The sequence below is a fragment of the Pezoporus occidentalis genome, unplaced genomic scaffold (genome assembly GCF_034315485.1).
Source record: "Pezoporus occidentalis ecotype Australia unplaced genomic scaffold, CSIRO_AGI_Poc_V1 ctg39, whole genome shotgun sequence".
Lineage (NCBI taxonomy): Eukaryota > Metazoa > Chordata > Aves > Psittaciformes > Psittacidae > Pezoporus > Pezoporus occidentalis.
In genome coordinates, this window is record NW_026915713.1 from 6,173,646 (window position 1) to 6,195,499 (window position 21,854).

The window sequence follows — 21,854 nt, forward strand, 5'->3', positions numbered from 1 at the left end:
CTTTCAGTCATCCCACAGCTCCAAGTCCATCAGTATGCTTCTGCCTGTGCCCCTGGTCTCCTCATTTAGAGGACTGAGACACATAATAAAAACAAGTGGCTTTGTTTTCTAAGTGATTTAGTTGGCTTTTCTTTCTAGTAAAGCAACAGAAGCCAGCAATTCTGAATGGAGCTGAGAGATGTGTAAATGGTTTAGGAAAACAGCAGTTATTCCTGGGGGACAGGGGAAAGGAGCCAGCTTGCTTTATCACCAGGAAGCTATAGGTCCATGTGTGGGTTTTGATTGATGTCTCGTCTGGAAGAGTTTGCTTCTTACTGAAATTCCACTGCATTGCTCAGATAGGTTATCTCCTGTGCTTCCTGACGCAAGCATTGCATGTGCCCCAGGCTATGGTGATTTCCAGTTGTTCTAAAGCTTGGGCTGAGCTACTGGGATGTGGCAGTCAGCTCTCCGGGCTGCTTTGCCACAGCAGTATCTGGATGTCTGTATGCCAGTTTATAGGTGGTTTAGAAATGGAAATATATTGGTCAATGTAGTTTCATTAGCTTATATGGTGACTGGAAGGCAGCTATCACTTTCATATGTGGTTGATGTAATTAGCCAACCATCTAGAGCAACATTTCTTTTGCAAGTGCCTTTGTTTCCTTAAAATGCAGAATAAGGAATGAATTAAAATCTGTTGCTGTATTACTGTAAGCCCCATGTAAGAGGTGCCCTGTAAGAAGTGCCAAACCCAACTCAGTAAAAGGAAAAGCCAGAGGATTGGTTTGAAGGGCAGGTGCTCAGCTGGGGAAAGTGTCCGAGTGTGAGTGAGAGCAGAAGCCACAGATGCAGTCCAGGTGAGGGCGTCTGCCAGCCTCAGGCGAGCAAAGGCTTCCCTCCAGGAACCGAAACCAGCGCAAACCAGGAAGCAAAGAGAAATATTCAGGCTGTCCACGTCAGAGACTGCTAAGGAAACAGGCAGGTCAGCTTAGTTAATCATTAGCAGAACAGACTTTACAGGCGTTCACTGCTGATCAGATGACAGGACCCTATCTGAGATAAGAAAACACCCATCCCAAATAATAAGAGTTGAGAAGCCTCCCGTGCTCAGATGTTCTGACTTTGTTGTTTTGCTGTGGGAGAAGAGGCTCCATGCTCCCCCATGGTTCCCGGAGCTCAGCCTAGCACAACTTTCCTGTTCTGAAGAGGAAGTGAGAAATTCCCTCCACATGTGCTCCAGCACTGGAATATTCAGGTTTCAGTCCCGATCCAGGAGCTGCCTATAATGAGCTCTCAGTGGTCCTCAGAGAGAAGCTGCCAGCTGTGCCAAGAGTTGTTTCATTTTGTGCCTTAGCAGGAGGGAGAGAAGAAATCCTGCAAAATGCTAAAATGTTGATGGGGCAAAAATTGGTCTAAGGGTATTGCAACTGGGAAAACAGAAAGAAAACTAGAAGCAGAGGAAGGCACAAGGAAACAGGATGGGAAACTTTTGTCAGAAGCACTGCGCTTGTTTGGAACCCTACGTCCCATTCTTATTCCCAGGGAGAGATGGTGAGCAGAATGAGAAAGCTGGCCAAGTCTTCACCAACTTTGCTGTGGTAAAAGATGACTGCCAAGCAGGACAGAATGACAGAGAGAGTAAGATAAAACAGAAACCTTTACCTCCACTGCCTGGCCAGCATCTGGTGAATATTTGCACATTTGTGGCACTCTTCGACTACGAGGCTCGCACTGAGGAGGACTTGAGCTTCCACGCTGGGGATAAGCTTAAAGTGCTGGATGCATCCCATGAGGGCTGGTGGTATGCTAGGCTTCTCCTGCCAACAGGCTCAGTCTGTCCTGGCCGCAAGCTCCAGGGCTACATCCCTGCCAACTACATAGCTGCTGACCAGAGCATCCAAGCTGAGCCGTGAGTACCCATGTAAAGCACAGCACAGTATCTTTCTGTCAGGTTAAATAGGACTGGGACAGGAAGTTATGGCCTTTTCTCTTGCTGAGGAACACCCTGCCATAGTCAGCCTCTAGTGGTCCTACCAGTGATAGCTGTAGTTGGCATGTTCAGGGGAAGGACACTTGTCACAAGAAAGTAAATTACAAAATGCAGAGTGTTGAAGGTTTTGGCTTGGTTTGGTTTAAGTAATTTCCCTTTCTGATATACCCTAATCACATGTTTGAGAACTGCCTGGGAATATCAGGTGGGTTACCACTGCCATTTTTGTTTGCATAACAGTAAGAGTCTGTCAGATGCTTCCCAGAGAGTGCAAGGAGATGACCCGTGCCCTAAACAGTTTTCAGCCTAGCCAGCTGCAAAGTTATCAATTAATCCGTTTTAGGAAGCTGCCTTTATACCTTACAAATGCTGGGTCTTGAGCAGCTACGTTTTTGATGCATTACTTTTTTCTTCTTTGGAGGCAAACCTCTGCTCTCAGGAGAAACTAAATTGGAGTAAGTACTGCAAAGGGCAAAAGAGTGGATATAACAATAGAATACAAATTTAATTTGTTGAACTTTCACGGAGTTTAATTATGCAGTCCATGTTTTTCTGCCCTGTCAAAACATGTCCAATCTTATTTAATATTCTGAACTAGAGCAGAAATCACACAAAATCGGTTACTTAGCTCCCTAGTGAGGATGAGTAAGGTCTGAGTCAGCCTGGGATGCAGAGTTATTTATGTGTGTTACAGTCAGAGGCAGTGTTTGCTTAAATAGGTCTGACTGCAGTTCCAGAGGTATGTTTTGGCAGAAATTATCTGTGTGGAAAGAGACGGGAGAAATAGCATTCATTATTAGTCTCAGAATTAATGTTGACTTTAGAGGGATGATGTTGCAGCTTTTCAGTTAAATCTTATTTGGACCTGAAACATAAGCTCTGATGTGATCTGCCCACCATAGTGCCAAGGGCTAGGAAAATTGGCTCAGGTATAATTATGCCAGTCTTTTATCAGCTGTGCTAGAGGCATCTTAGGGCTACTGTAAGATTGCTCTCTAACCTGAAGACCTTAATTTCTGGAGTCTGACCAGCTGTTTCTCTTTCTGTATTCAGGCAGACAACCTTTTCAATGTTCAGAAGAATTCTTCCAATTGCAGAAATTAATCCTCAGGGATGGCATTTTCTGAACCGCTAGAGAAATGGTTGTAGGCTCTAATTCAACTCAGCTTGGCCTTTGCTCTCTTTCAAGCACTAGTTTTATTACAAGTCATCTAAGTTTTCTGCTTGCTGTTAATACTCTGAAAGTAATTTTGCTCAGTTGTACAACACTCTCAGCTTTTAAGGTCCCTCTTTCTGTATCTACAGCATCAAATACAAAGTTAAGTTTGCTAAAGTACATTGTTAATAACCTTTGTTGTTTTCTCTTTGCAGAATCAATTTGATTTTATTTTACTCCTTTTATATACCGTTCTTCCTTTTTTAATAAAGACTAAGTTTTGGCAAAAGAGTTTTCTTCATAGGTTTCTAGAACATTGGAGAGAAGAAAATGGAGAGCTTTTATATCTTTTTAGTTTCATATCAAAGTTAATCTGGCTAAACATGTTGTCTTTTCTCACATTACCTTCTAAATCAGTTGGCTTTAGTTGTCTTCTTATGTATACAAAATTGCTGTCACCCCACACACATATAACCATAGGCTAACTCAGAGCGGAAAGGACCTCTGAAAGACATTTTAAACCATTCTCCAAACTCAGACATGGCCAAAATAAAATTAGACCCATTTGCTTAGCTGGACATTCCCTGTCAAGCTTTCTTCTCTCCCATTTTTAGTGAGGATTTTTTTTTGCTTTGTGTCCAGTTGGAATATTCCTTTCTACAATTTTTTTCCAAGGATTCCTGTTCACTCACCTTCTTCCTTGCTGAAGCACCTGTGATTTTTTTTCAGGGAGAAAGTCTTTCTTGAACTTTTCTTTGGTATGAAAGAGAATGAAGTAAAGTAAGAAGAAAAGTGAGAAACTTCTTCCTTGTCCTCATTTAGATAACAGGTTTTCTTCCTGGAAGTCTCTTTGACTCCATGCAGTATGACTGATGTAGTGCTGATAAGGTGATAAATAACTGGATGAAAGGGCAGAAAGGATGTGCAGTATCTCCAGACTGAGGAAAGTAAGAATTACATACTATTTATAAGAAAGGAAATTTTCATGTATCCTTGGCTATCAGAATGTTCCATCAGAACTGAGAAAGAATGAGATTTCTTTAGTGAGTTGCTCTCCTCAGACTGAAGTTTATTGGCAGAAATTGCATGCTAAAATTGAAGGAAGACTTTGTTTATACTGCATTTTGCTAATATATTTGTATTATATAATATGACAACTTATGCCAAAAGTCAAACACTTCTTATTTGTGCATAACATCATGTTAAAAAAAAGTTTCTCTTTGGCTTGAGTGATCCCTTCCAGTGTGAATCACTTGGATAAAACCTTTAACAATCTGTGTGAAGATAAAAAGGTAAATCCATGGCTTGGGTTTTGCCTGCTGCAGCATTGCCGTCCAAATGTGTGCTGCATAAGATTAAATAAGTCCAAGGAATGCACACCTGCTACCATGAAGGTTGTTTTGGACAGACTGAGGAAACAAGGCTCTTCATTTTTATATTTACCAGTAAAGCATCTTCTTATTGCTGATCTTTTCTAGCACCTGCAGTGCTCCTTATACTAACAACAACCTGTCAGGTGGAGCTATTGTGAAGGGCTTGTGCCTAGTGTCTCTGAAGACAGGTCTGTTCACCTGGCTCTGCCTGGAATGGGTGAGACAAGGCAGCCAGGCAGGGGAAGCATTCGTCTAGCAAATCATAGTTGCGCAGAGAACTTTCACTTCATGAGAAAATAAATCTGTTAGTACAAAATTGTTATTTTATTTAATATCTGACTAAAAGCAGATGCAGACTGCGCTATATGATAAATTAGCAACTGTGAGAACACTTGGTGCTTTTCCTCTCTCTGCATCACAGATTGCAGTCAAGACCACAAGCCAGACAGATTTTTCATTTCTAAGGAAGTTTGAGTGAGGTTGTATCTGCCTTATCCAATGGCATCAGAATGCTCTTCTTCCTGGGTTTAAATGCATAATTCAACTTGCATGTCCAGCAAAGAGCAATTCAATTAACAGCAGAATATGAATTTAATGAAATAAATTTCTTTGGCAAGGAGTTTGACCTTTCTGTGTCTGTGCTCTTTCTTGCCTGCTTTTCTGCACTATAAACAGGAAACATAGTAATGCATTCACTGTCCTTATTTTATTATTGCCAGTTGTTTTAACTAAACAAGAAAAGGACATAGTAGAAATTGTTATGGACAACAAATACAGCCCAGCTGTACAGTTAATTGTATTGAAGAAAAAAAAAACCCCAAGCAAAACAACCAAACAAAAAGAACTCACTTCAGGAGTGACATGGGTTCTTTATTTCTAGAGGAAGGGAAGAGTGTTCTTAGGTGGGGTCTTGCCTGCCACCCTGATGGACCAGTTTGCTCTTTACTGAAAGTCACCTTCACACACATGTTCATGCCAGCATTATTAGCACAAGACTGCCGTGCTGAGGGAAGTAAATCCACACAAATTCATGGTAGATTAGGTCAAAGAAGATCACAGCGATTACTTTAAACTTTTGCCAGTTTCAGAAACATTCCATATTTCAGAGAGATTTCTTATGTAGGCATTTCCCAGCTGGTGGAAACTGAGCCCCAGACCTAATCAATGAAACCTCACCAGTCAATTCCACAATGAGCATTTTAAACAACTCTTTGAAGGCAGAAGTGACTTGTAGGTTATTGTTGTCGATCACCTTCTGTGACCTGGCTCAGCTTTAACTATTTCGTACACTGAATCTGAGTTACTGTATGTGAACAATAAGGCATTCCCTGGACTGACCTGTTCCAGACTTTCTGCAAAGTCAGGCTGGGGGGGTATCTCTAGTTTATGTAGGTCATTTTTCAAAGTGGTATTTTGAGCCAAAATGTATCTGGAGACCCTTTTTAAAGGGAAACCTTAGATTCCGCTGGTCAGCTCAGAAAACTGAATGTAATCCACTGTGGTTTCTGTGCACTCCCTCTCTCTCAGTCTCAGAATTTCTCTATTACAGTACAAACTCCTGAAGACACCATCAGCACCAGCACTAACCCTTGTATTAGAACTGCTTATTGCTTACATGACTATGCAAAGTAGTAGAAGGTTATTCTCATATTCTTGGATCCTGTTAACATTAAGTACAAAAGCTATTGTCATACAGGTTTTGGTAGAAAAGGTTTCTTTATCATCAAAATATGTATTTATTATAAATCATTGAAATAGCAGCATGTGAACTCATTTAAAATTCCATCTTTTTTTTAATTTGAAATTTCATCCTTTCTTTCATTTGATATATTTCGTATATGTGCTTTTGTGTGTGCAAACACATTTGCATACACACCATAGATAAAGTTTGTAAGACTGATACTTTTAAGACCATGCAAAACAGCCCTGTGAAAATATGTGTGTATTGGAAACCCAGAAGATCATGATTTTGAAGTTTTTTGACCTTGTGTTTATAGCATCTCAAGTGCCCAAAGTTTGGAACTTCCATACATGTTTTGGAGTGCCTTAGTTGAATTTAAATTATTGAATACTATAGAAAGATAACAGATTTAATCACTTCTTTAGTTGTGGTTGAGCATTCCAGTGCTGTCTTCAAGTATATCTCAAACTTTGTCTTCAGTTTTGCTCATTTCTTAAATATGCCAAGATACACTGAAAACAAAAGGAGGTAATTTACAATATTGTGAAATGTCAGATTTTGTCAAGTGCCAGAAGTATTTAGACATCCATGTGTATAACCATGTCCAGAAAATGTGTGTCTCTGCTCAGAAAGCTGGAAGGAATTATGGCATTGTAGATAGGCAATTCATGGAAATTTAAGTCAGCTATTTTCTGGCCATGAGATTTTCTAAATATATAACCTTGCCTATTTAAATTCTGAGAAATGAAGGAAATTCTTCCTACCTTGTTTTTATTTGAAATTAGTGTGTACATTATACAGTATAATAATGATACAGTAGTTTCCATTACCCTGTTGTGAAAGATTTGGCAATAATTCATGGGAAGACCAGAAGCAATACCCTTAAAACCTACAAACATAGCCAGTTAGTTTTTCTTACTGCACTGTGAAACCCAGGTGGCCTTTACAGTGCCTTTAGAAAAAAACAAAGACCATATACTGGACAGAATAACTCAATACTCCTCTTTGATGCTTTTTCTCCAGACTCAGTAGGAATTAGCATTGCGCATGCTAGCATAGATTAGTTGGTTTTGAGCAATGTTGTTGTAAAAACATTTGCCAGGTATTGTACCATGGTTACTGTTTCCTCAATAGTTGCCTTTGATGGCTGTCCGTGTAGCACAATAGAGAGCTGTGCAGAGCTGACTGATCTTTGAGTAGGTTTAGAACTGAAAAACAGTAACCAACAGTTCAGCCAGGCTAAAAGTTCTAAAGCAGGTCTGATTTTAAACAAACTAGGTCATATATCTCTATGAAGAATCATTTTCTAACACGTAAAAAGCACTACTGGTTTTTAGAAGACTTTGGGGCTTTCTTGGTGTAGGATCATACCTGTGTTGAAGAGATTAAGTCATAAAAACATGAGAGATATCCTTCACGGTCAGATCAATGACCCCTCTACCCCCATTATTGTGTTTAAGACAGGATTTTATGAAAAGTCCACAGGCCTGTCCACTTTCTTTGATCTGTTCTCTCTGCACTTCACCAGAGGCTGGAACTATTGTATAAGCCATGTCAGAGGGTACATCACTGCCTTATCTAATTACAGACCTATTGTCAAGTCTGCTTAGCAAAAGTGTAGGTGTTGACACTGCACAATCCTTTATTCGTGCCTGTGGGCAGTGACCAAGCTATTAGGAAAAAAGCCCAAATCCACAATGAAACAATAGAAACCAAAATCCAAATCCCACAGAAACCCCTATCATCCCTGCAGAAAGTTTTGTATTCCTAAACAAGTGTTTGACTTTCTTCTCTCTGAATTGCTGCTTGCTTAATCATGAGTGACTCAAAAAGACCCAAGATCAAAATAAATAGGCATGAAAGGAAATTATAGAGCTGCACAGGTCCCTGTCAAATTCAGGGATCAGTTTTTACAGACCACACCTGCCAGCCCCATCTACCCTAAGCAACCCTAGTCAGCCCGGGCTGCAGACCTGAGTGAGTTTACCCTCATGGATTTACCTGTCAATTCATTTTGCTTCCTAACAAAGATACAGAACTAAATCCAGGGTGTGTCCTGTTATTATTTTACACACATTGTCTTCTAGCATGAGGTTATAGCAGAGATGCTTTGGGCAAGCATAATAATGATGCAGCCTTCTATAGCCTCGTTTAGACAACAAAAAATTTACCTGCACTTTAATTGTAAAACAGATTAGTAGAGAAAATATGATTAATCAGGATTCAGATGCTTTTCTGTAATAAAATATTTTGTTCCTTTTCAGATTCTGCAAGCAAAATATGCATAGCAATATATATACTTTATTAGGTACTATTTAAAAAAAAGATGAAATATTACATATTTACTACCTATACGAAGAAAAAAAGAGTTTTCAACATTTTTTAAAAAGAACCATATGGGATATATTTGATGACCCTTCCTGTGTTAGAACTTTAAAAATAAGAGATTAAACTTTAGTTAAGAAGCTTATTCCTCACTGGCATTTTCTTAAATGTTGACATGCAGGTTTGCACCTCATAACTGTGTAAAGAAACCTGAAAGAGTTACAAGACATTAAAACGGAAATCCACATCTTTGCAGTTTTCAATTCTCTAGACATGCCTAGGATTCATCTAGAAATAGCTTTTCAGAAGATCAAACAAAGTATTGATCATGAATGCATTCCTTTTCTTTATCACTTTATTCAAACAGAAATGCATTTTTTTTTTCTATGCTGGTACACTGATCTTAACAAAAATTGGAAAAACAAAGGAGTGAATTAAATAATAAGTGATGTTTCCATAAAGGATTGCACGAATTGGCATTTTCATTATTTGTATGCAGACTACTCTCTAATCTATATTTTGCATTATAAATTTATCTGCAGTAACATTGGTAAACATTTTCCCGTAGCTTTCTCTCACTAAAGCAGGTACCTTGCTAGTTTAATTAATAACATTTTTCTGTATTTATAGCACAAATGATTTTGCAGCACACCTTTTCAAACCTCACTGCAAAAGAAGAGGAAAAAAGCCCTGTAAGACTCACATGTGGGAATGAATATATACCATGGATTTCAGAAATTATGAGAACTCACAAACCTCAGTCTTTTGAAACTACTGATCTTTTCAGTCCTTTCAAACTACTGATCTTTTCAGTTAGTGGAAGTCTCTATAAGGGTATATGGAAGGAGTGTCTGCTCCCCTAAGGTATGTGGTGAAAGAAGCTGTACACAAGAACCTGCAGAGACAAACCTGAGGGACATGTGAAGAGGGAGGTGGTGATGAGGACAAGCCTGCTCAGTCACATTCACTGATAAGGGTATGTGGAGTGTGAGAATGTTTCTTTTTCAGCAAGCCTACCAGGGGACTTTGCCCATAACAAAACACAGAGACACCAAACCTGACCAATTAATGTTAACAAAGACAACAATCAGAAATAAACCCAGTCAGTCACACTAACTGGTGTGCTACCAAGAAACAGCATGCAAATTTGGACTTTGCAAACAATAGGGTTGCACACCTGTGAGTCCAGGATGTTGGAGGGGTTTGTGGAGCTCTGTGAAGTGATAAAACAAGGTTTAGGGGAAAAGGATCAGATAGGAATAAAGAGGTTGGCAGAAAGGGGTATAAAAGATGCTGTTCACGTGTAAAATGGAAATAGTCAGTACATTTGCCTGGCTGAGCCCTATGCCTGGTCACCACATTCTGTCTTCTTGTTATATCCTTTCTTGACTATCTCTCTGTTACCCTCTTGACTTCCTAAGAGTGTAACCTTACCCTCTGTCCCATGGGTGAGTGCTGCAAGGACTGTCAGCTATGTGGAGACTGATGTGACTTGGTACTGGGCCAGCAACTGAAGTGAGAGTGAGGGTGTAGGTGCCCTGGCCTGTCGTGTCAGCTGCTGGAGTGAGTCAGGTCTCAATGCCAGATGCTGGAGTGGGTAGGGTTCTCAGCCACCAGCCAATGGGGTATGTTTCAAATTCAGCTGCCAGGGGGACCTTCTTGTGTGAGACGAGTGTGGGTAAGAGGGGCTGGGATCAGGTCAGGGTTGTTGGATGAAGCTGGTATATGTTGGTCTGTGCTGGTATTTGGGGGGTGGGATCTGCAAATGTGCTTGTGCTTGTGAATCTAGAGAGAGGTGTGTATGTCATCACTAGTGACCTTCTAGCTCTGCCAGCCAAAGTGGAGGAGGAAGGGACTGTGCTTGTGTTCTTTGTGAGTCCTGTGAGCACCTACATGGGTGCTGTTGAAGGCAGCAGCTTGTCTGTGGCAGACTGTGTGCCTGGCCATGTCAGTGACCCATCTGTGTGTCCGTGCGTCTCTGAGACACATACCCATCTTCACCACTGATTGAACCTGCAAACGAGAAAACACCAGCCACATTCCTCAGCATGGGCAGACACCCTGTGTCCCCCAGTTTGGGGTCCAGTGGCCGAGCAGGATGTCCCTGGAATGCAACAGCTGGAGGAAGTGGTTGCTCCCAAATCCCCTTAATGGTCGTCTTTACCTCTACTTCAAAAAAGAGTGTCTTGGCTTTCTATTTCTTTTATTGTATGCTTTTCCAGACACCTGCAGATTTATGCTTAGAAGTGTGTGTATATTCTCAGCCACTGACACGGATGAATCAGTACCCTTTTTATCCATAGAAAGTCACCTGATTTTTTTTGCTGTTCCAGAATGACAACTTGATTAGTTTGAAAAGATAATGATTAGTTTTCTGAATTCCTGCAAGGAAAGAAAAGAGAAAATGAGATCTTGTTCTTATTACAGAGCAAAAATGTTTGAAAAATCACCCAGAAACTTCCTTTGATGCTGATACACCTTTCTGACATGGTGTTGTGATCTCTTACAAAAGAAGCCATGTGTGTGGATTTTGGGCTGATAATATACAGACTGATATGAAGTTTGATGTGCTTTATTTCTTGAAGTTAAAGGTGTCTTTAGTGTGCCACCCTTCCCATCTATCATAGAATCATAGACTAGTTAGGGTTGGAAAGGACCTTAAGATCATCTAGTTCCAACCCCCTGCTGTGGGCAGGGACACCTTATGCTAAATCATATCTATCATCCTGAAAAGGTTGCCCTGAAAACATGGAGACCATTTGGTTAAGAAATTTGTCACCATCTGAAGGAATCATTCTGTTGTGTGGCTGAGGGTCCCCTGGGAGTGCCAGACTGCACAGTTCCTTTTTGAGACTCCTGGAGGCAAGAGTGACCTGGTTGTTCTCCAGTGAAAGTTGACCTGAGAGAGGGTAGGAGCCTGCTCAGACTGCTGACGATAGGCTGAGTGTGCCCAAGTGAATGTCCAAAAGAGAGCTTGGCACAAAATGGAAGGAGAGATCTCCTCTGACACCAGTGTCCTGTGCAGGTAAGGTGAGGCTTTTTCTTTCCGATGGTTTCTTCATTATTTCTGTACTGAGGTGCATTCCCTGGGAGAAAAAGAAATAATTTCTCAGGAATGATTTTCTCAAGAAAATCAATTGAATGCTTTTGGAAGCTATAATGGTTTTAAGTGAATTTATGATTGAACATTTTCTTGTCCTTTTGAGTTTCCCTTAATGTTAAATCTATTGATGTTTTTTGTGTGCTCTGTACCACGTTAACATTAAGGCTACCTCAAAGTTTCAGCTTTATTCCTCAGTTGTTATGAATAGCAGAGTTATTGCTACTTTTAGAGCATATTATGATAGTAAATCAGTACTTTTGTTCATTTGTGTTAACAAATGCATACAGGTACTACTAGCATTGATGAAAGACTTTACAATGCTATTTGGAAAACACTATCCAGCAGAAATAGGATCTGAGGAACACAGTTTACATTTTTTAAGGGGGAGGTGATTATATGGGTATATTTCACACCCAACATCCAAAGCAATGCCCATTAAAGCCAATGGTAGCCTTTCATTGACCTCAAAGACAAGTTGTTTTAGAACAACTTTTAAATGCAATGAAATCCTTATCTAGGTACAAAACCACTACTGGGAGCAAACTTTGATGATTGAATTTAGTCTCTTAAGTTGAAGGAATACCAGGGACTTATGTAACTAAATCACCACAAAAAAAGGAATATGATATCACTTTAATGTACCATTTATTTTCTCATATAGAAAAACTTCAGAGCAGTTTAAATGATATAGCATGCAGATGACCAATATGGAGAATGAATGCAAATGTTGAAATTCATTACATAATAGCAAAGTTGGGACTCAAAGGATGAAATTTATTTATGGAGATTTCTGCAAATTAACTCTATCAGATTGTGATTTGGTTGCTGGTTTGTTATGTATTGTTCCTATTCTGCAGTGAAACTAGCTTTGTGTGAGCTATGTTAATTTGCAGATTTCATGCACTAGGCATTGTAATACTATCCCTACAGGAGAAATAGTCACTTTCCAGTCATTACAGAATGCAAGAGTAGCCAAAAGTGCAATGGTTTGTCATCGCAAAGACTCAGAGCAAATTAATTTTCATATTTGAAGCACAGTCAATTGCTACTATCAACTATTGAAAAATTACAACAGAATCATGCACAGTACAGTTATGGCCTACTGAGGTACTTACTGAAAAGGTTTATACACAACCTGTCATGGATCTTTTAGACTAAGTAATCTTTGTGTACGTTTACAAGACAGTAAATTTGTTCTAGAGTGTAAGAGGAAATGCCTACCTTTGTGGTGGTTTTTCCCACACTTACTCACTGTTGAACATTACCTTATCCAACCAATCCCACATGGCTATTTACTGTGAAAGTCCCTAAAGCCCTGGCAGGCCCTTTCTTTAGGGCACAGATTGTTATTTCTAACAAAAACAATGGAGTAACACAAAACAAAGATGTTTCTCAGACCAAAACAGACTTCAGAGGCTCAGAGTCCTCTTTGATATACCTGCTGCCCTCTTCTCATGAGCTAGTAATCTCTTGCAGTTTCTTCAGGTGGGCTCCCCCAGTGATTTGTTAGTGCAATCTTGAGCTCCTTTTGGGTCGTAGATATACGCAAGGTCAGTCTGCCAGGGTAGGTGGGTGTTTCACACATTTACTGCAGTTACATTGCAGTCATTGGGATTGTGTGGAGTAAGCTACTGTTTAGTGTTAAAGTCAAGATTTCGTTGAGTAGTAAAAATATGTTTTTAGAAAAGGCACTACGCAATGTAAATGTGGTGAATCTGGTCCTTGAGTCTAGAAGTATAAAGCTTTTTTCCTGCCAATAACCTGAAATTTCCCTTCTTGCTAAAAAGAAATGGTAGCAAAGGGTCTGCCTAATTTTGGTGGTAGCTCATGTACATTCAGTTGCAAAAGGAGTGCCTCTGATGTAACAGTGGTACATTCTATAAATTACTGTATGTGAGCATCTATGCGTGTTGTATATCCCAGCAGCATGGTGACTGTGGTATATGAGAGGCATAGCCTTAAAAAGATTTAAATTGCTTCATTTTAACTCATTTTAAAACTAAAGCCCTGATAGAATTAACACTGGCCAGGGATGTCAAGGACCACAAGGAAATCTATGGGTATGTCAGTGATAAAAAGACTAGGGGAAATGTTGGCCCTCTGCAGAAGAAAATGGTAGGACTGGTCACACGGTACGTGTAGAAGGCTGAGGTACTCAATCACTTTTTTTGCCTCAGTCTTCGCCAGCAAGTGCTCCAGCTACACCACTCAGGTTGCAGAAGTCAAAGACAGGGGCTGGAAGAATGAAGAACTATGTGCTGCAGGAGAAGATCAGATTCAACACCATCTAAGGAACCTGAAGGTGCACAAGTCCATGGTACCTGATGAGCATCTGTGGGATCTGAGGGAACTGGACAAAGAAGAGGCTAACATGCATCATATTTGAGGAGTCATGGCAGTCTGGTGAAGTTCTCACTGACTGGAAAAGGGGAAACGTAACATCCATTTTTAAGAAGGGAATAAAGGAAGAGCTGGGGAACTACAGGGTGGACAGTGTCATCTCAGTGCCTGGCAAGATCATGGAGCAAATCCTCCTGGAAGCTATGCTAAGGTACATGGAAAATAAGGAGGTGACTGGTGACAGCCAACACGGCTTCACTGAATGCAAATTATGGCTGACAAATTTGGTGGCCTTCTAAAATGGGATTACAGCATTGGTGGATAAGGGGACAGTGACTAATGTCATCTACCTGGACTTGTGCAAGGCATTTGACACTGTCCCACAAGACATTCTTGTCTCTAAACTGCAGAGGCATCAGTCTGGTGGATAGGCCACTTGGTGATTAAGGAATTGGCTGGATGGCTGCACTCAAAGAATTGCAGTCAACATCTCAATGTTTAAGTGGAGACCAGTGGCAAGTGGCATTCCTCAGAGGTTGGTACTGGGGCAGGTGCTATTCAACATCTTTGTCAGTGACATGGACAGTGGGATTGAGTGCGCCCTCAGCAAGTTTGCCGATGACACCAAGCTGTGTGGTTTTTTGATACGCTGGAGGGAAGGGATGCCATCCAGAGGGACCCTGACACACGAGAGGTGGGCCTGTACAAAGCTTCAGCAAGGCGAAGTGCAAGGTCCTACACTTGGGTTTGGGCAGTCCCAAGCACAAATACAGGCTGAGTGGAAAGCATCCCTGAGGAGAAATATGTGGGGGTGTTGGCTGACACGAAACTCAGCACAAGCCAGCAGCTGAGAAAGCCAACTGTATCCTAGGTTGCATAAAAAGAAGCGTGACCAGCAGGTCAAGGGAGATGATTCTTCTCTTCTACTGCTCTCATGAGACCTCACCTGGAGTCCATCATTCAGCTCTGGGGCCCCCAACACAAGAGGGACATGGACCTATTGGAGTGAATCCAGAGGAGGGCCATGAGGATGATCAGAGGGCTGGAGCACCTATCCTGTGAAAACAGTCTGTGAAAGCTGGGATGGTTCAGCCTGGAGAAGAGAAGGCTCTGGAGAGACCTTAGAGCAGCCTTCCAGTACCTAAAGGGGGCTTATAAGAAATCTGGAGAGGGACTTTTTATAAGGGCCAGTAGTGACAGTACAAAGGGTAATGGCTTTAAACTGACAGAAGGAAGATTTAGGTTAGATATTGGAAAGATGTTCCTGACTGTGGCAGTAGTGAGGCATGGGAACAGGTTGCCCAGAGAAGTTGTGGCTGTGTTCAAGGCCAGGCTGGATGGGGCTTTGAGCAACCTGGTCTAATGGAAGGTGTCCCTGCCAATGGCAGGGGGATTGGAACTGGATGATCTTTAGGATCCCTTCCAACACAAATCATTCTATGATTCTATGGTGATTCTATAAAAGATCCACTGTTTCATGGATCAATGTGCCACTTATTTCCTTGTGCTCATGTTCATGATCAAATAAGTATGAGAAGAGAGAAAGGAAAAATCACTCCCTTCTCCTGGAAGAAAGACACAGCAGTGTTTCTTAAGAGTCCTCCATTTTAACTTTTTATCAAATCAAAATATTTAATATGGTCTGAAATCACAGAATCGTAGAATCGTTAGGGTTGGAAAGGACCTTAAGATCATCTAGTTCCAACCCCCCTGCTGTGGGCAGGGACACCTTACGCTAAACCATATCACCCAAGGCCTCGTCCAACCTGGTCTTGAACACCGCCAGGGATGGAGCATTCACAACCTCCCTGGGCAACCCATTCCAGTGCCTCACCACCCTAACAGGAAAGAATTTCCTCCTTATATCCAATCTAAACTTCCCCTGTTTAAGTTTTAACCCGTTACCCCTTGTCCTATCACTACAGTCCCTAATGAAGAGTCCCTCTCCAGCATCCCTATAGGCCCCTCTTCAGATACTGGAAGGCTGCTATGAGGTCTCCACACAGCCTTCTCTTCTCCAGGCTGAACAGCCCCAACTTTCTCAGCCTGTCTTCATACAGGAGTTGCTCCAGTCCCCTGATCATCCTCGTGGCCCTCCTCTGGACTTGTTCCAACAGTTCCATGTCCCTTTTGTGCTGAGGACACCAGAACTGCACACAATACTCCAGGTGAGGTCTCACAAGAGCAGAGTAGAGGGGCAGGATCACCTCCTTCGACTTGCTGGTCACGCTCCTTTTGATGCAGCCCAGGATACGGTTGGCTTTCTGGGCTGCAAGCGCACACTGCTGGCTCATGTTCATTTTCTCATCAACCAACACCCCCAAGTCCTTCTCTGCAGGGCTGCTTTGAATCTCTTCTCTGCCCAACCTGTAGCTGTGCCTGGGATTGCTGCGACCCAGGTGTAGGACCTTGCACTTGGCATGGTTAAAATAAATATAAAATAAATAAATATAAAATAAAATAACGGGCATTCCTTGGCTGTATCTTGTTTTCAGATAACTTAATCCCTTCTGAATAAAAAAAAAAAAGAAAAAAATATTTCATTTTGATGTAAACTCCATTTAAAAACAGAAACCAGAAAAAATGTGAACAATTTTCAAATGGAACACATTCACAAGTTAAGCTATATTTTATTGAGTAAATATACGGAGAACCATAACTTAATTTTCTTTCCCGTTTTTTGCTTCTACGTCTTTTATGTTATCACCTCATATTCTGCCATCTCATTAATAAAATTCTCTCAAGTCTAATATAAATTTAGTGTTTATGGAAAAATGCCAACCAGTCAGCTATAATCTGTTGATGAGAACATTAACAAAATGTTATCCAAATACAAAGAGCAAAATGGGATCTGTTATTTTCCAAAACGGTGTCTCACATTGTAATGGTTATTTAAAGAAAAATCACACTGTGGTTCTGAAATGTGGAAAATACAGTGGAACCTACAGTCTGCTGCTACAGACAGACTGTCACTTTCAAGCATACTTCTACATAAAACATAACATAAACTGATGCTGCTCTGTCATTTTGATAGATCTTTGCTGCTTACATAGTGTAGAAATGAACCTTCAGTTTTTCACAGCTATTAACATGTTGTATGTTTTCCCACGTGGAAAAAACCCAGAGTTATTCCATCCACTGCCGTTGTGAAAAGACTCAGAAGCTCCATGTCCCACACAGAAAGCGCGCGGGTAGTCTTCATTTTAGTTTGCGACAAGTTATTCAGCAGCAAGGATCACAGCCATATGCATGACTCAGGTCTTTACGTAGGAAGCAAATTCACTGTAGTTACGAAAGCTTAAGTGTGTTGCCCTACATAACCACCCCTGAAAACCTGAATTTCTAGTTTCAGATGGAGGAAACTAGTTTCTGATTATGGTAAATAAGTAATCAGAACTGAGCTCAGTCACTACAAATGTACATTGTAAATGATTTAGTATTTCAGTTATTGTCCAAGTCAAGTACTTTCTGCAGTGTGTTAAGATTATAACTAATTTACTTATGTGGGTACAGAATGTTCTGATTACCAAAGCATCTTGTAAAAGACTTAAATCTGACTCATTTGTTGATGATCGCACTTCAGTGAGCAAGGTTTAAACCTTAAAGTACATTTAGCAGTGACCTCTAGTAAATAAATGTATGATGAAAAATGAATATTAAAGTGTTCTCTTGTCAAGCATAAACCTGAGTGGTGTGGTGAACTAGGAAAGAGAAAGGGAAAAGATATGTAGAGAGCAGTCCTTACAGTGAGAGTTAATCTGGGAAATTGATTCAAGAGATATTCTGTGAAATTGTTTACCCAAGGAGGACTGAAATTGCTGCCAGAGACACATGCCCTGTGGGAGCAGGATAACCAGCAGTTGCTGAGCAGGTGCAGCAGCTCTGGCAGCAGGAGGTTATAGCCCTTGGGCAATAAATGCAGTCCTCAGTTTTGTCTTATATTTGTTTTCTCTTCATTGTTGCCTGTTAGCTCTGACTTCCTCCCTTCTCTCCTTCCATCCATTTGATAATATGCTACAGTCCTCTCTGCTCTGAATTTTTGCTATCCTGTTTTCTCCCTCCTTCCTGTGGTATCCTATGCATTCCTTTATCATTAGCTTCAAATTCCTTCCTCTTAAATTTTGTCATTGTCCATCCTTCAGTACCTGATAATGAATGACAATGAGAGACAGCATTAAAACAATCCCAGGGAAGCCTGTAGAAAGAATTAAAAAGGAAGGGTTCAGTTTCCAAATGGCCTGAAAACAAATCTTGGATTTTCCAGCCTCTGGCCAGTGATAGTCTGTGAAACCTAGAGGAATCCTGGACCTTTCACAATGTATATTCATGTACTATCTCTGGGAAGGCTTGTGGTTTTGAAAATACTCATGAAAGGAACCTTTTGCAACTTTTCATCTTCATTGTTTAGCCTGAGTACAGTTTTTTATGGTTTTATGGTGTGTTTTTTTCTGGTGTGTTGTTTTGTTTGGTTGGTTTTGACTATTTTTTTCCTCTCTTTTTTTTTCTCTTTTTCCCTCTTCTTCTTTTTCTCTTTTTTTTTCTTTTTCTTTCTCTTTTCCTGTTTCTTTTTTATTTTCTTTTGTTTGTTTGTTTGTCTGTTCGGGTTTTTTTTTCTGATGCCGTCATCAGGTTCACTTGTAGACTATAATGGGAAAATTGAAGCAGCCAGTGCTCATCTCTCATGCTCTTCTTCACGCCTGCAGTTTACCATTTGTAAAGCACATATGTTTCTTAACTCTGTTATATCTGGAAGGCTTTCATCTTTGCAGTGATATTTCTTAATTTCTTGAAACTGTCAGCTGTTGGAGAAATTATATTACTTCATTAATCCTATATATTTAAGACAGCCTAATATTTTCTATCGGAAGAGCTTGTTTAGTAGCATATAATTTTTCTACGCTTTTCCTGATTGGATGTAAAATTTCCAGGGTTGATGCTAGGCACATGCTGCCTCTTTCTCTCCCTGAAAGCAAAAAAAAAAGTAGCTCAAAATAATATGGGAAATCCTTTGTGCATGTCCTTTGGAGGAAGGGCTTGATACTTGGGAGGGGACATTGCTACATTAAAATGTGTACTTTTATGCTATCTAGGACAGCTTTGCTTCAAACTAACCAGGGCTTTGAAAATAAAATCATATGGTAACTGAACATATTCATTAGAATTTGACAGCTCCATTCTGTATAGTTGATATTTTGGGAAAACCCAGCAAGTGCTTGGAGCCTTCCTCTCAGTGCAGAGAACGTGCTGGTGGCACCCTTGGTAAACTTCTGTCCCTGCTCCTGCACTACTGTTTACCCGCAGCAGACTGCAAACCTGGCATGGATTAAAAGCTGGCTCAGCAACGCTCTTTGTCCTGCATGGATGACGGTAGTGAAGAGTGGAGCATGCAAGCCTGTTCAGGTTTCCATGTGCTGAGTAAGGACAGTGATCACAGGATGGTCATATGATGAACATAATTGAGTAAGATCCTGGAGGATCCCCCTGTCTCTCTTCCTCTGTCTCTAGCTTTCCATGCATCTCTCCTTGTCCTCTGTGGTGCAGAAGCTAGCGGCCATTGCTCTCTGAAAAAACTACTACCTACTGCACAATGCTAAATTCCATGAAAGGTAGGCCCTTGGCATTTCAAACTGGACATCTGAAATTAGTAGAAAATGCTATGATAATGTAGTATAATAATGTCTTATTGCCTTAGTCCCTTCCTGTGAAGTTTCTACACTGTAAAATATTTTATAAGCAGAAGTGCCACAAAAAGAATTTAATGAATGTTCATAAGGCATTCAGATATTATAGTCATGAGCACTATAATAGAGGCTGCTAGGAAATTAGTCATTCATGTAATTTTATAACTTGCATTGAGAGCAGAGACTAAACAATGTACAGTAAATAAACCCTATCTACGCAATGACAAAACAAAATACAGGCTAACTATTCAGTGATCAGCATTCATATTAACCCTGTAGGAAGCACTGGATGTGGCCATGTAATTAAAGATGGTATCATACTGGACTTTCCTGAAAATGGCTGAGCTGATGCCATGAAAGCAATATTAATATTCCTATCTTCTAAATTTGGACTTCTTGACTTTGCAGTTACAGCTTTCTATGACTTTTGATTTTGAGGCATTTAAAATATAAACCTTATATACTGATGAAGCTTTTCTTTATCTGTTTTAGCTATTACACAAGCTTTCTCATTCCAGAAGAAACTGGCATATATTTGGTTTCATTATAGTAGTATATAATAGTACCTATTTTTCATTGTCCTCATCCATGACTATTGCTCGAATTGTAGTAATGTTTTGTTCTTCTCAGTCAAGGAAACCTTTTCTTCTTCTCATAGCCTAGTACAGCAGGCACAGTTAACACACTCCTGTTAACCTTCTGGAGGGCCAGATAACCTGTTTCATAGAATCATAGAATGGTTTAGGTTGGAAGGGACCTTAAAGATCATCTAGTTCCACCCCCCCTGCCCATGAAGGTTCAGCCCATGCTTAGAGTTAGGATTAGGAAAGAGATGAATACTGGTGTTCCAGTTTGACTTATGGCTGCTGAGGGGCTGCCCAAGGAAGATCAAAGCTGCAAAAAGCAGCTTGCAGGCTAAGGCTGAAACCAGGTCTAGTATTAATGTTAGGGCATGGATTTAGGATTAGGAGGGTGACAAATGCTAGAGCTTCAGTTTGAATAAAGCTGGAAGGGTCTGCCCCAGAAAAGGCTTGTCTCCCAAGAAGTGTTTTGTCTGGACAATGACTGGTGAGCTTTGGCTAAAGCTCAGCAAGCACCTTGCATTATAGTCGGGAGTTAGAGTGTTAGGGATTTAGGAGAGACCAAGCACAGAGGTCCAGTGTAATGGGTAGAGGGGAAGCTGTAAAAGGGCTGTCCAAACAATCATAGAATCAACTAGGTTGTAAAAAGCCTTTAAGACCATCAAGTCCAACCATTATCCCAGGAGTGCCAACACCAACACTAAACCGAATCACTGAGGCCCTCATCTACAAAGTTTTTTAACACTTCAGGGACCATGTTTCCATTACTTCCTTGGTATGCTGCAAAAAAATTCCCCAAAACCCAGTGCTTCCCCAAAAGTTCTTTCTTCTGGACTACGGCTGGGAATCCTTTTGTTTGGGTTTAACTTTGAGTGCTGGACAGAATTACTTTCAGGAGAGAAAAAGAGCCTGTAGTTCCCAGATTAGTTGAGATCTTCTGTTAAATCATCAGTGTCTGCCTTGAATGAGTGCATTGCACTGATACAATCAGAAGGGGATATTGCATTAGTGGGAGGGAACACAAGGAATCAAACTAATTTTGCAGACTCTTTTTTGGATGGGGTTATTTGTGTTTTTTTTTCTTTTTCCACTGGGTTTTCATCTTCTTCTAGGCATGTTGCCAGACACTGGAAACTTTTCCAGTGGTATAGTATTGCATCCCTTTGCCTCCCTTTGCTTAGTGATTCTGTCAGTGGCTATGTGGCATATGATAACCCGTGGCCTGTGTTACTCTTCCTCTCTTCTACTTTTCTGCCATTTCTTTCCACTATAAGAAAAAAGGTGCAGAAACAGAAGTACCTTTTTTTTTTTTTTTTATATTGTAGCAGATTTTTATATAACAAAGCAGCGGAAGACAAAGCAGAGGCATCATCTGTACCAAGTAAAGATTGTGTTATGCACCTACATGAAGACAGTCTTTTCTGTCCTCAAAGTCCTCCCATATATGGTGACCAGAACTGACCTAGAGGTAGGCTGGAATTTTTACTGAAGGGATTCCTGAGACCAATGAATAGTTTGGAAACCAGGGATTTTGAGGAAGCTGCTGAAACAGTCCCCAAAAGCATATCTGGCATCCTACCCTGAAAAGGGAGCTGAGACATTGGATGCAGTGCTGGCCAAGAAAGCAATGTTCCTTGATCCC

At 40.7% G+C, this 21,854-nt stretch overlaps 1 protein-coding gene across 1 annotated transcript in view; it reads left to right on the forward strand.

The window, feature by feature from the left end:
• The first annotated feature begins 242 nt into the window (after window positions 1-242).
• The window catches only part of FRK (fyn related Src family tyrosine kinase), a 55,026-nt gene continuing 33,414 nt past the window's right edge, over window positions 243-21,854 (forward strand). Inside the window, exon 1 of the mRNA XM_062632474.1 lies at window positions 243-1,891. Within this exon, the coding sequence (XP_062488458.1) occupies window positions 1,461-1,891 (431 nt within the window). The 5' untranslated portion in view covers window positions 243-1,460. The remainder of the gene's footprint in view (window positions 1,892-21,854) is intronic.